This window comes from Engraulis encrasicolus, chromosome 20, assembly GCF_034702125.1.
Source record: "Engraulis encrasicolus isolate BLACKSEA-1 chromosome 20, IST_EnEncr_1.0, whole genome shotgun sequence".
Lineage (NCBI taxonomy): Eukaryota > Metazoa > Chordata > Actinopteri > Clupeiformes > Engraulidae > Engraulis > Engraulis encrasicolus.
The window spans coordinates 8,860,554-8,875,546 of NC_085876.1; the positions used below are offsets into that span (position 1 = coordinate 8,860,554).

General features: G+C 44.2%; 1 protein-coding gene across 1 annotated transcript; it reads left to right on the forward strand.

Moving 5' to 3' along the window:
• Positions 1–244: 244 nt before the first annotated feature.
• gsdmea (gasdermin Ea) lies at positions 245–13,283 on the forward strand. The gene is made up of 12 exons (XM_063186145.1): positions 245–520; positions 1,830–2,040; positions 4,090–4,282; positions 6,047–6,151; positions 6,589–6,655; positions 7,089–7,200; positions 7,853–7,990; positions 8,302–8,450; positions 9,107–9,232; positions 9,581–9,716; positions 9,986–10,059; positions 12,320–13,283. Exons 2-12 carry the CDS (start codon positions 1,830–1,832, stop codon positions 12,548–12,550), a joined length of 1,542 nt encoding a protein of 513 aa, XP_063042215.1. The 5' UTR covers positions 245–520; the 3' UTR covers positions 12,551–13,283.
• The last annotated feature ends 1,710 nt before the right edge of the window (positions 13,284–14,993 follow it).

The following is a 14,993-nucleotide window of genomic DNA, read 5'->3' on the forward strand; positions in this document are numbered from 1 at the left end:
TTACGTGTGTTTATGTTAGGAGCCCTCTCATATGATTCTTATTAGGAGGGCGGGACAACTCTGGACTCAGCTTGGTCGGGTGTTCGGGAAGCGCGATTAAAGTATCGCACAGGGTCTGTGGGTAGGCTACTATTTGACATGTTTTTAGTGGAGTTGCATTGGGCGAAGTGGATTTACATCAGGCGAGTGGTCATAATGTAATTTGAGTTTAGGAGCTGCCTGTCAAGGAGGTAGGTGTGTCGCGAGGCCATTCCCGTTATATTTTGCGAGAATTGAAAGAGCATTGCATTTTGCTCGCCACAAGTGAGACAAACGCCGTGATTTTTCAGTGGAGAATGTGCCTTTTTAAAAACAAAAATACTGTAATTAACCTTACTTCAAATCACTTCTTTGCCACATAGTTTACTTGAACCACAATCTGGCTTCCCATCTCAGTGCGTAACGGAAACCGGAGGAGCTGTGACGCAGCCAGCCATCATCTCAACTCCGCGCATTGGAGAGGTTTCTGGGAACACATCAGGTACCGGTACTTCAACTCATCAACTGCTGTCACTTTTGACACACTCGGCTCTGTGTAGTGACTGCTATTGTAATATCTGTCGCCATTATGATTAACCATAAGCTTATTCTGAAACAATAACAGTTATAATATTGATAATAATAAGTAATGTCATAACATATAACATATCAGCTATTATTATTATTATTATTATTATTATTATTATTATTATTATTATTATTAGTAGTAGTAGTAGTAGCAGTAGTAGTAGCACTAGTAGTAGCAGAGATTCTTTAAGTACATAAGTCTCTCTACTCTCTCTGGCAGTAGTAGTAGCAGCAGCAGCAGCAGCAGTAGTAGCGGTAGGAGGAGTAGTAGGCACTAGGCATAGTGTGGGCAATGAACTGTTCAGAGTTGCGTTGACCTTTCGTTCATTCAAATTTTATCATCCACGTGAGTGGCGAGAAGTAGGCCTACTCTTGGCTGGGCAGTGGGGCTTCCCTCTCCAGGCCCCTTACGCTGACTCACTCTCACTGCTGATTACATTCCGATGTGAGTGTCAGTCTATTGGAAGGCTTCTGAAGTCACATAGACTGTACCTATTGTGTCCAGTATGTTTTAAATATGTCATATGTTGCTTGTGGGCTGGCTTTCTTTGGTTTGCTAGCTTGTTTACCCTGTCTCTCTCTCTCTCTCACACACACACACACACACACACACACACACACACACACACACACACACACACACACACACACACACACACACACACACGGGACAAAGTAATCTGAAAGGGCTCCCCACCCACCCAAATGCATACAATGTAAGGAGGACCGAATTCTGGGCCTCCTCTCTCCCTTGGCCCTGGACAACTGACCCGTTGGTTTCCCAGCACATAGGCCCACACGCACAGCACCACCACCACCAATAAGAACAACAAATAAAAGATAAACGTGACTTTTTCCATGTTGATCTTATTTGGGACAGTGGTTCTAAATATTCTTCATGTTATAGAATAGTTTGTTTTTTATTGTGGCCATCTACATGTACAATTTGAACCATACACATTGTTCATAAGGGTTGGAGCAGGCGTCACCCAACAGTTTTTTTCTTCCTTTTAAGGGTGCTGACCAAAATATTGTAAAAATGAAAAAAGGTTGCATCATGCATAGGTTTCTTTATTACACAGACGCGAGGAAGCACACTGGGGAAGGCAGAGCGCCGAAACGCGTCTGTGTAATAAAGAAACCTATGCATGGTGCAACCTTTTTTCATTTTTCAACCATACACATTGACAATGAGGTTAAAAGCATTGTGTTCCGTGTGAAAGATGTTTGCCAAGGTAACACGCCACCTGATCAGTGAGACCGACCCCGACGGCTCCCTGATCGCGGTGTCGCGCCTCACCGACTCGGATAAGCTGCAGCCCCTGGCGGTGGTCCTGAAGAGCCCCAGGAGGTGGCCATGGCAGAGGCCCAAGTACAGACCCACAGACTTCACCTTAGCTCAGGTCACCTGCGGGAGGAAGACTCTCAAACCAGGTAACAGTATAGCCTGGTCCTGACCATCCCATAATACTACCATTTCATTTGTAGTGCAGAGCCAAATATCTTGACGGAAGTACGTAGGATGTTGCGCAAGGCTAGGTATAGTATGTGTGAGACCACCCACTCATATGCCCTCATCTATCCTCTCTCTTTTTTTTGGGGGGGGGGGGGGGGGGGGTGTTCAACTTTATTTAGACAGGACATTGAAGAGTGGGACAGGAAATCATGGGTAAATGGGCAGTCATGGGTAAGCGGTTAGGGCGTCAGACTTGTAGCCCAAAAGTTGCCGGTTCGACTCCCGACCCGCCAGGTTGGTGGGGGGAGTTATTAACCAGTGCTCTCCCCCACCCTCCTCCATGACTGTGGTGCTGCACTGCACTCTTGGGGCGCCATTGGGGGCTGCCCCCTTGCACAGTTGATGCATAAATGCAATTTCGTTGTGTGCAGTGTGCAGTGAACACTTGTGTGCTGTGGACTGCCGTGTCACAATGACAATGACAAGGACAATGGGTGTTGGATTTTCCCGGTTGGTCTTTCACTTTCAAATGAGTGGGAGAGAGAGACGGGGGAACATCGGGAAATGACCCGGGCCGGGAATCAAACCCAGGTGCCCGTGTAGCAGTCCAGTGCCCAGCCGACTAAGCCACGGCTGGGCCTTATCCATCCTCTCGTTATTTACAATGATTTAGGTGCAGTTGTGAGGTTACAAGTAGATGCCTTGCTGAGGAGCACCTCAGCCATGTATAATATTGCTGTTGAACCTCCAACTTTCTGGTTGCAAGACTGGCTCCCTAACCACCACTAGGCCAAGCCACAGCTGCCCCATGTTATTTATAATAATAAATACATTCTAGATAATGATTTAGAATAATACGATCAGAAAATAAATGTAAAGACGTAGCACATTTGTGAAGACAGACTTGTGTCTGTGCTTTCCTGGCCAGTAGTTATCTATCATCTGACACTGTGACTATGTTTGTGTCCCTCACTTGGAAGTGAGCGTACAGTGATTGGGTCCTGATGGTTTGATCAGCAGACCCTCAGCTGACTGTTTAACCCTTAGGTGCCGATGAGATTGCCGGCCATTCAGCCGTTTGTTGAAAATGCTCAATGGCATCATAACAACATTGCTATGACATCAACATAACAACCATAAGTAATAGAGTAAGACTTAAAGGGACAGTTTGGTCAATTTCAACATGCAGTTGTATTGCTCACACTACCCTTGACTTGTCAGTACCTGGTGATGCCACATTTTTCGGCTCAGCCCTTTCCGAGATATGAGCAATTCTAATGGGGGCAGCGTTTGTTTACATTTTTAAAAAATGAAACATAGGCCAACTCCAAATATTTTCCCAAAAGTTACTGCTGTTTGCTAGTTGTCTGCTGATGTTTTATAACCTTTTGGATGTTTTTGGGAATAAATAAAAATGTTTTTTTGAAATGTAAACAAAGAGCTGCCCCCATTAGAATGACCAGGATCTCGGAAATGGCTGAAGAAGAAGAAAAAAAAATCTCAGGCACTGACAAGTCCAGGGTAGTGTGAGCATTACAACTGCATGTTGAAATTGACCAAACTGTCCCTTTAAGATAGAATAAGAATTAAGATAAGACCATGGGTCCAGTCATTATCCAAACTCCCATCCTCTACTTGTGCTTGTGGCCTTGCGCTTTGCTGACGCTCCTCGCTGTCAGCCTGAATTGCGCTTTTGCGAGATATTGAATTAAATTTCTATCGCCAGTGACGTCTTGTGATGTCATCACAAGGCCACAAAGCTTAAGGGAGGACTGGAGTTAGGATAATGGAGTGTACCCAAGGTCTTAATCTATTACTTATGACTCTATTACTTATGGCTAATAATACTGCATGGAATGGTTTTAAACCAAGATTTCAGCAACAGCAATAGATGTGATTGTAGAGATTGCGGACTGCACTATAATTCAACCACATAGTGCAACCACATTGAGATTTCTGTATCAATGTATCTTACTCCTTTGTTTTAACCCTTTCGTCCTGTCGTACTTCTTGGTGTCTTCATTCAGTGGTGGTCAAATCGGACTTCTTGAACTACGAGAGCACCTATGCTGGAACCTTGGGCGGGACCCTGAGTGCAGAAATGGGAGTGGCCAATGTGAAAGCAGAGGGGAAGAGGAGCTCCAAGGTCCAGTCATCCCTCGGACGACTCTTCAAAGAGGTCGTCGACATCAACAGACTCATGAAGGACTCCAAGGACAGGTCAGCAGTGGGCCTTGTTGTCGCCACAGCAGACACCTTCGATTCAATGCATTCGAAGGAGCTACACAATAAAGAAAGTGTCGTTAATTTAATATTTTTGGAGTATTCTGGAACCAAATACAATGTAGAGAACGTTAAACTGACTCTCTAAGCCAGGGACGGGAAACTTTGATGATGAGGAGGGACACATTTTTTCTTCACCTCCATCGGAGGGCCATATGACCACGGATCTAACTGCAACTCACAGAGTTTGAGGTGCAGTTGGTTGCTCACTGACTGCCAATATTGTTTCAAAGGTATAGGTGTTCTCTGCCGGCTAACACCAGAATTACAATAGATTGATTCAGTAGGTTTTTTTCAGTCTTGGCATTTAAAAAAAAAAAAAGTTTTATTTATGGGCGACACTGAGTGAGGAGGTGGGCCGCATATGCCCCCCGGGCCTCCAGTTGCCCAGCCCTGCTCCAAGCGTTGAATTAACGATGCAAAATTTCCTGTGTATGTACTGTGTGAGTAGCATCCTTGGCATAGACATAAACTTAGATGCCACTGTTTTCTATGGAAGCCCCTAGTTGTTTATACCTGCTTCACTTCAAAATGAAACATGTTTGCTGTAATTGTGAAAAGGGCTAATGTAAGAACACACACACACACACACACACACACACACACACACACACACTCTCTCTCTCTCTCTCTCTCTCTCTCTCTCTCTCTCTCTCTCTCTCTGTCACACACACACACACCATTCTTTCTCGCATTCTTTGTCTGTCTGTCTGTCTGTTGCACTCTCTCTCTCTCTCTTCTTTCTCTGTCTGTCTGTCTGTCTCACTCTCTCTTCCCCTGTTCTCTCTCTCCTCTCTTCACTTCTCTCCATCTACTCCCCCTATGCTCATCTCTTTTATGTTTGCTTTCTCCCTAGTGCCCCCCTCCACACACACAAACATATACACACAGTAATTAAAAAAGTTGGAGTAACACAAAAAAGGTTAGTCAGCCCCTTTAAGAGGATAAACCTTAAAGTCCCCAAGGTGAAAATCGTCTTGGGTAAGAAGAAGTCACACGCTGAAACAAATATAGAACAAAAACATAAAAGAGACACATCACAAACATAAACTGCCAGAGCATGATGTTACAAGATGGCCGCAGGCCCAGCCAACAAAGCATGCTCGTTGTCTAGGGGTTCCCAAACTTTACCATGACACAGCCTCTCTTACCATACCAGTAGATTCCAGCTAACACCCCCCCACACACATGGGCCGTTGTGTCACACACACACACACAAAGGCCTAAAGCCATACCTAACCTACACACTGGCCCTATGTGATGTAAATGCTGTACGTGTACCACATGTGCGCTGCTCCCAGCATCCAAGATTCGCTCTGCAGAACCAGACCAAGTGTCTTCTCGATGCTTCATTCTCATGGTTTGTTTTCTGGTGGTAATGCAACAAAAATACCAAGTCCAGCAATGCCACAACACACTAGTGGCCAAAAGAAAAAGAAAGGGTGGGGAACCAATGTTAAATTGATTCAATTATATGGCACCTCACCCCATTGTGTGTGTGTGTGTGTGTGTGTGTGTGTGTGTGTGTGTGTGTGTGTGTGTGTGTGTGTGTGTGTGTGTGTGTGTGTGTGTGTGTGTGTGTGTGTGTGTGCGTGCGTGCGTGCGTGCGTGCGTGCGTGCGTGCGTGCGTGCGTGCGTGCGTGCGTGCGTGCGTGCGTGTGTGTGCACGTGCTTGCGTGCGTGGCGTGCATGTGTTTACAGGTTGGTGGATCTGGAGCATCCCCAGGTGCAGCAGTCTCTGTGTAAGAGGAAAGTGATGACGGTCCTACAGCAACGCATCCTCACATCCGACTCATGCTGCTTGAGGTACACACACACACACACACACACACACACACACACACACACACACACACACACACACACACACACACACACACACACACACACACACACACACACACACACACACACACACACACACACACACACACACACACACACACACACAGCATTTTGAATTCTGTGTAATGTACCCATCACAAATAGGACTTCAGTACCTTTCAGTGTTGAAATACCTGTAAAAGAGGAAAATTGTCTGAAAAAAAAAATTGTCAAATTGGCTTTTCCTATACATAGTTAGATCTCCCAGTTGTAACCTCACTAGTTATTCACTTGTACACAAAAATCAGCACTGTCTATAGAGAAGACAGGCACACAGGATGTTGCGCAGCGTCACAGGAAGTGTATGGACAGGCTCAGGCTCCACTGCTTGATCTAATCCCACTCTCCTGTGTCTGAAGGTACCATGGACTGGGGGCCGGCAGCTGTGGGGGAGTCTTGTCACTGCTGAGGGCAATCCCACTGAAGGTACAGTATAGACCTTCCCCTGCCCCTATTCAATTCAACTCAATTCTATTCTATTCTATTCTATTCTATTCTATTCTATTCTATTCTATTCTATTCTATTCTATGTATTCCTAATTAAATTCTGTTCAATTCTGTTATTTTGTCTTCTTTTCTAATTACATTCTATTAGTTTACAGAATAAAAGTACCTGTACAGGTATGCATTTCATATAATGAATGAGTGTTTTTGTTTCTGTGTGTGTGTGTGTGTGTGTGTGTGTGTGTGTGTGTGTGTGTGTGTGTGTGTGTGTGTGTGTGTGTGTGTGTGTGTGTGTGTGTGTGTGTGTGTGTGTGTGTGTGTGTGTGTGTGTGTGTGTGTGTGTGTGTGTGTGTGCGTGCGTGCGTGTGTGTGTGTGTGTGTGTGTGTGCGTGCGTGCATGCGTGCATGCTTGTAGTTGAGTGTGAGTGATTCCTCTATGGACAGTGACGTGTCAATGGAGATCCCGGCAAACACAGTCCTGGCGTACAGCATCATGGAGCTCAGAATCAAGAGGGACGGACAATACGGTGTGTGCGCATGATTTCATTGTTTGTAAACGTTGATGGAGAGACCAGGGGCGTCAGCAGACCCAATGCTATACAGGGGCACAGAAGGGCACCAAGAGATAATGCTAGCGTGCAAAGCGCGGAGGCGAAACATTTTTTTGTTATTTATTTTAAAAAGCTTTTAAATGAATTGTATTATTGCAAGTAGTGCATGTACACTATTTTGTGCACATTCTGTAGATTACTCTGTATGCTAAACTTGAGCTAAACTCCAAGATAGCAAGATTGTTGTTTTCTCTTGTTAAACTCATACCGGGGCACAGTAAATCACTACCCAGGCACATGCCCCTATAAAATAGGTCTAGCAACGCCCCTGGGAGAGAAGGTGTCATGAATTTTGGCGGAAGTGTTAATGCAATGCAATTGCGTGAAACACAACGCAAAAGTGTACACACGGTTGTGCTCCTGTAGACTTTGGTTGGTGCAAGAGTGTGAAGTGTTTTGGAAATGTAGACATGATACTCCAGAGTGTGAAAATGGTAAAAAAATACATCTTAATGTCATCTGATAAAGTTGCCTAGTTGGTACAGCAAAAAAAAGAAAGTTGCCTGTGTGAATATGGCAGGGCACTGACGGTACAGTATAATGAATGATTTTTTGTTGTCTGCCACAGAGTTTTGCTTCCAGGATGATGTCAGTGGGGGCTTTGACTGTGATCTCAAGGACACTCTTGAGGAGGATGGCGGTGATGTGTGTGAGACCGATGGAGGCCTGAATGGGACAAACTTGCTTCTCAGCAGCAACAACTCAGGTGTTTGTTGTGATTTACTGAATGTTTATTCTCTCTTTAGTCTTTTTTGTCAGGAGGAATGCTAGTATGTTTGGAAAGTTTTGTAAATCTTAAATTTGTGTGTGCTTATGTCTGCGGGTTTGTGTGTGTGTGTGTGTGTGTGTGTGTGTGTGTGCGCGTGTGTGTGTGTGTGTGTGTGTGTGTGTGTGTGTGTGTGTGTGTGTGTGTGTGTGTGTGTGTGTGTGTGTGTGTGTGCGTGTGTGCGCGTGTGTGTGTGCGTGTGTGCGTGCGTGCGCGCGTCTGTGTGTGTGACTTTTGTCTTTCCTCAATAGTAGAGCTGTCAGATCTAAAAGCGGAGCTGGCTGCCTTGTCCAAGTTGGATGCGGAGTCTCGCTCCTCTCTGCTCTCTGTGTTTGAGTCCTCTCTCCTGGACCAGCACCGAGACCTGAGCCTGGACTTCCTCATCTTACTGGAGGACTGGGTGAGCAGCAAAGACCACCCGTTTGCTCACTACCCAGCCAACATGCACCATTCTACCAGAGATTCTTTAAGTATATAGAGATATGCCAACATAATAGGTTTCTACTGTATGGGCACCTAACGTGACCAGGTTCAGGTCTGCCTAAAGGGGCGTGTCATAATGCTCCTAGCATTGAATAGAACAGTCCTTAGGTCTGCCTAGGTCTGCCTAAAGGGGGATTTCCCCCCTCCCCCTTGCAATAATAGAACCCGGAAACAATGGGCCAATGGAACCTCTCTCTCTCTACTCTCTCTGATTCTACCACCCAGCAACACTACATTGAGCCCTGTCTACAATGTATACAGTTTACTGTATGTAAGCAAGTGTGTGTTGTTGTGCGTCTTTGCGAAGATGGCGCAAAGATGACGTTTTGCTGTAGAAAGAGACAGTTAAAGATGGCACTTTCATGCATGTATGTCTTCTCCAAAATGTAAAATCACTGACCCCCTTTGACCTGTATCCATGTGTGTAAGCCTGATGTAAGCCATTTATCCACTCTTAGGACTGTAATGTATTCACCAGCCATGAAAAGTTTCAAACTGGGAAATCTAGTCTGCATTACAATAGAACACAATTTCATTATCTTCTCTCCTCTTTCTCTCTCTCCCCAACATCAGTTAGATGACTGGTGTTCAGGTGAGGTTGCTGACGTGTCCGACTGCAATGATGTCCAAGGGCTCCAGACCATCTTCAATGTGCTGCGCTCTCTACCAAACAGTCAGCACACAGCTCCTCAGCAACCAGTGAGCGCCAATTACATTACATTGCATTGCATGCACTTTCCATGTTTCCGTTCCACTTTTCAATGTTTTTGTATGTGTCATTCCCTGTTATTTATTTACCGGTATGTGCCCTCTTGGTTTTCTGTCATACCCCTCTAGTTTTGTGTTGTTCAGTTGTATTGTTGAATGTGGGAGTGTGGGGTACATAGCAACTGTATTTTTATACTATTGATATGGCTAATAATCTTGAAACTAACTAATTACATTACATTTACATTACACTTCGCTTGTATCCAATGGAGTGTGGTAGAGAGTGGAAGGGTGGGATTCGAACCTGCAACCCTCTGACCTAAAGTCTTTAACCATTAGGCCACGGCTGTCAATGGCAAGCATGAAGGGGGATCCAGCCTTGGCTCAGCCAATCAAACATCAGCACCTGATGACGGACAGCTGGACGCACTACTTGTGGGTCGGGCACTACACCTGCTCGTCAGCGCCTCGCTGGGTGAGATATAATGACATCTGATGTGTCGTTTCAAACGTGTCAGTTACAGTCATCATCAGCCTCATAGCAGCCGTATTACTTCTGTTTGTGAGAATCATTCTTATCATAATGATAACAATCATATTGTGTGTGTGTGTGTGTGTGTGTGTGTGTGTGTGTGTGTGTGTGTGTGTGTGTGTGTGTGTGTGTGTGTGTGTGTGTGTGTGTGTGTGTGTGTGTGTGTGTGTTTGTGTGCGCGCGTATGATTTACTGTATGACTGTCTCCATAGAGTTGACCAGCGATTGCTTGCATTTGATCCAGTCTTTCTACTCGGATGGACTTCTGTCTCCTCTCAGCCAAATCGTAAGTGTCATTATGCTTGTACGGTATTTAACCATTATAGCAAAGATTTCCAATATGGTTACCAAGATAAACCATACCACATGTCCCCAATCAGGGAAGCTGACAGGGGGGGACAAAGGGGACAGTTGACCCGGGCCCTGGGAAAGAGGGGCCACAGAATTGGGACCCAATTATATTCTATTTATTGAGAGGGTGGCCCTTTCAGATGATTGTGTCTCGGGCCCGGTCAAAGCTGTCAGCGGCCCTGTCCTCAATGCAACAAGTGGGATCAGGTCTGGTCCCCTAATTGGGCATGACTTTCCATTGAACTCCATTCATTCTCATAGTCACCTAAAGGGGTATGGCTACTATAGGTTTGCACCTTAAAGGGACACTGTTCAGGAAATGGTCAAAAAGGGTACTGCAACTGTGCTGTGAATTGAAAATGGGCTGCCTATTGCCAAATTTGATCTTTTCATGAAAGTTTCCGAAGTAATACACTAATATTTTCTAGTATGGTCCAAGTGCAGTCATTTTTGCAGCTAAAAATGGCTATTTCCGGAAATTAAAAATGGCGGACCATGGAGAAGATCCCCCTTTTCATGTAAGAAAAGTGCAAATTTTTCAGTCATAAGGAGTACTTAGAATTTTATGGTGGTGGTAAGTATTCATAAAAAAGGTAACATTAATGAATGGGAATCATGAATTCTGGAAATAAACAACTAAAAATCTCACACAGTGTCCCTTTAAAATTTAACGTCACACGGATTCCGGAAGACAAACCGTATGACCCTTCTCTACAGTCTATGGTCTCCACCTTTCACATTACATTATGACATCATATTACACTTAGCTGAAGCTTTTTTAGGTGACTTACAGTTATTTGCAGGGTATGGGTTACAGTCCCTGGAGTAATGTAGGGTTAGTTTGGTGCCTTGCTCAAGGGCCCTACAGCCATGGATGGAGGTATAGGGAGAGGTAAAGGTGGGATGTGAACCTGCAACCCTTTGATCTTGAGACCACCTCCCTAACCATCAGGCCACAGCTATCTACCTTATCAAGCTTCTGTGGTTATAACATTCTAACCATTATAACATCTGCAGTCATGGGTGAGTGGTTAGGGCGTCAGACTTGCATCCCAGAGGTTGCCGGTTCGACTCCCGACCCGCCAGGTTGGTGGGGGGAGTAATCAACCAGTGCTCTCCCCCATCCTCCTCCATGACTGAGGTACCCTGAGCATGGTACCGTCCCACCGCACTGCTCCCCATGGGGCGCCACTGAGGGCTGCCCCCTTGCACGGGTGAGGCATAAATGCAATTTCGTTGTGTGCAGTGTGCAGTGTTCACTTGTGTGCTGTGGAGTGCTGTGTCACAATGACAATGGGAGTTGGAGTTTCCCAATGGGCTTTCACTTTTCATTCTACTGTACTGTAAATGCTTGCAAAGCCTGTGGATAAATACATTGTTTAGGCTCAGCATAGCAGAGCAAAGCCACAATTGACTTCACAGTATGTCCATGTCCACATGGTCCTAGTGCACATCATTGATTTGTGATAACCGATATAAACTGCTTCACCCCACCACAGTCACGTGGCATCTCTTTGTAGCCTTAAACCTACTTTCTACTTTCCATAGTATCAGACACCCTATGCCTTATCCTCTACACTTAAACACTTCGAGGGAAATGTTATTACTATTATTTATTAGTGATATAAAAATGAAATGGCTGGAGTGGATTCAAATGGGTCACTCCTTAACAATGAACCTTGTCTCAGCATTTTTTTGTTGCCATGTACAATATTTGTGCACATGAAATTGCAACAATGTTCAATCTACTGCAGTTCAATCATGAGCTGTATTTGAGTACCACAAGCTGACACAGCACATTTAAACGTGTAATGATTACGGTGTAAAATTGTATCAAACATCTAATCTACCATATGACATAATCATTTCACATATTCGGTATATCTTTTATTTGTTAGCCTTCTACTGCATACATTTTCAATTTTGGGAGGAAAACATTTTTCACCCTATTTTAGGGGCGGTTTAGGGTACCTGATCATACATCAACAATAACATTTGACCGACCACCTCTTTTGCGTCAAGGCAACGGTATGCTGTACAGGATTAAAAGCCAAAATGACTTGGCCCAGCTTCATAATAACTGCCCACTTCACATTCATGAATCTTGACTCAATGGCATTTAACCAACTATGGGTGTCTTTTAAAATTGAATGTAACCTAAACTAACCAATGCAATGTGTCTGATGCACCACCAGATGGCGCCTCTGCTGTGTTCCCAGCCCGTGCCTCTGGATTCCGTCCCCGCTCCCCTGCAGTCTGAAGCGGCCTCTGGCAGGGTCCAGGCCCTCTTCAGCTCTGCTGGCCTCCAGCTTGCCACTCACACAGACAGCCTTCTGCTGGAGCCCAATGACGCCGCTGGAGTCCAGCCAGTCACCATGGGGGTCGTTGTCCAAGGACTAGCTAATTTGATGTCTGGTGATGTGTAGGAGAGATGCAGCTGGTAGTGGTGTGGTGTTTGTATGTGTCTGAAGAACAAACTCGTCAGTCATTATCATTTCTGATGACAATTATGAAAATCTCACTGTAGTCAGTGACCGTGATTGTCATGGTGCATGGTGATTGGCTAGTCTGATGTCTATGTCATGTAGTCTGTGACAGAGCCATACAGTGAACAGAGTTACGCGATTGGAGGACCAGGAATTAAATTGCAGCCCCGCCTTTCAGCGAGATAAGGGAGTGCCTAAAGCAGCTGTCTTCCCATAGACTCAACATAGAACCACCACATTAACAGCCAAAAATAAGGACTAACGAACTATACTGCGGGGTAATCACCACAAATATGTAAATTATCAACTGTCTCGGTGGTGATAATCACAACACTTTTAGCACCTGTGATGTTTATCTGAAGTTATTACTACGAACAGCAAGTCTTGTCATATTCCATGCATTGCATCGCATTGCATTTGCTGTGTGCTACGCCCACTACTAGGAACTAACATTCACAACGCTGAGCAGTACTGAGAAGCTAAAACAGCTAATTTTGCTAATGAGGAAGTCGGCCTTAGGACACAGCGGAGATCGCCTGACTCTGTTCACTGTATGGCTCTGGTCTGTGAGTGGTGATTGTTGTAGAAGTGTTTGTGTCTGCCTTAGCAAAGGCAACAAAAAGCAAAAATGTGCTGCACACATTGTGTATTACAGAGTTGTCTATTTTAATAACCTTAACCCTATTCAGACTGGGCTTTTTTGGCATTCCTGGGCCTGGGGGGGGGGGCTCTTTTGACCCCCCCCTCATAACTCATGAACGGAATAAGGTATGACCACCAAACTTTGGGGAGATGATCTACATATGGACATCTATGAATGTGTCATTATCTGGTATTATGACGTCATTATGACATCATCTGTTTATAATACCCAAAATCTCGCCATAATGTATTTTCCATCAAATTTAGTTAATGCACTTAAATTTTAATGATTATATGCTTCAGACCACTTTAATGTTCACAAAGCTGTCTGATGCTAATGGAAATAGCAAAAAAATATGAAAAAGGAACAATAATGAGACTTAGATCAGTGATTTTCGGTCAGACATACCTGTCAGAAAACCGTTGCCATGGCAACGGCAAAAATGAATAACATAATCTTTTGGTACTAAACTGTAGCCAACTAAATGTTAGGAAAAGTCACCAAGTTTCGTAGTCATAGCTTAAGTCGTTAAGGAATTATACTACATCAAAGTTGGTGCGGGCACTTTTAGCCCCCCCCCAGTCTGGATAGGGTTAATTTCAGATGCAGACTGTATATTGTACATGAGAATGAAACAAGGTGGTTTTTTTTAACCGGGTACGAAAATGGAGGGGGGTGAACAGGGCTCCTGCCCCTGGGCCCAGGACCCTCCCATATTGTTAGTGGGGGCCCTATCTTGACCTTGGCAGGCCATTTTGGGGGCATATCAGTGTTTTGCCCTGAGGTCCTGTATGCATTTTGTCCACCATTGCCTGGTTTTATGCATGTTCAGCTTGATATTATCAGGAATGTGTTCTTAATCAGAAACAATCACGTGTGCCAATGAAGGATTCACCATTGTGTATATCTGTGTTGTGAAACATACAGTAGATTAGCTGATGTTGAATGTGTGGAAATGGTGCTTGTAGCTGGAGGGGGTGGGGGTGGGGGTGGGGGTGGTCATTATTTGTTATTTATTTACTGGATTTATATGCTGGATATATCATGGCTGCCTTTTTGATGATTGACAATGCATTTATGTTTACAATTTTGAATTTCGGTACAGTCACATGTTTATAATACACTATAGAAATCTATATTTGATAGGTATGCATTATATTTTGTCCTCATAGAATTCTATATTTATTATCAAATTCTTGAATGAGGGGGTGAACGAACAAACAAACAAATGAATGAATGAATGAAAGAAAAAATGAATGAAAAATGCTTTTCTTCAAATGACAATCAGCTATTAACGCTTCATGTTTGTGCCAAATACAAGCTAAAGACAGCTTGCTTTCAAGCATCTCCCTAATATATATTCACCATGTTATTGTCTATACTCGTACAGATATCAAAAGATCAGCAGTACTCTTTACAATGATGTATCTTCATATTCACATGCATGAGGAGATGTTACTCTTCTTTGTCAGCATCAGACAGAAATAGCAGATGGGTTAGAGTAATGACCTTGCCCTCTCTGGTTAAAATCTGCCTGGCTTGCTTGATCTATGGGAGTAGCTATATTGTGCATGGAAAACGAGTTTACTGTATGTTAATGCCTGTAAGGTGACATAGGTAAGGAAAATGTATGCAAAATCCCAGAGCATTTATAATGGAAGGACAACCAAGTTCAGTATACAGACAATGCCATGGCTGGCTGCCTCAGTAATATATGGTCATGTATTAAATAAAAATATT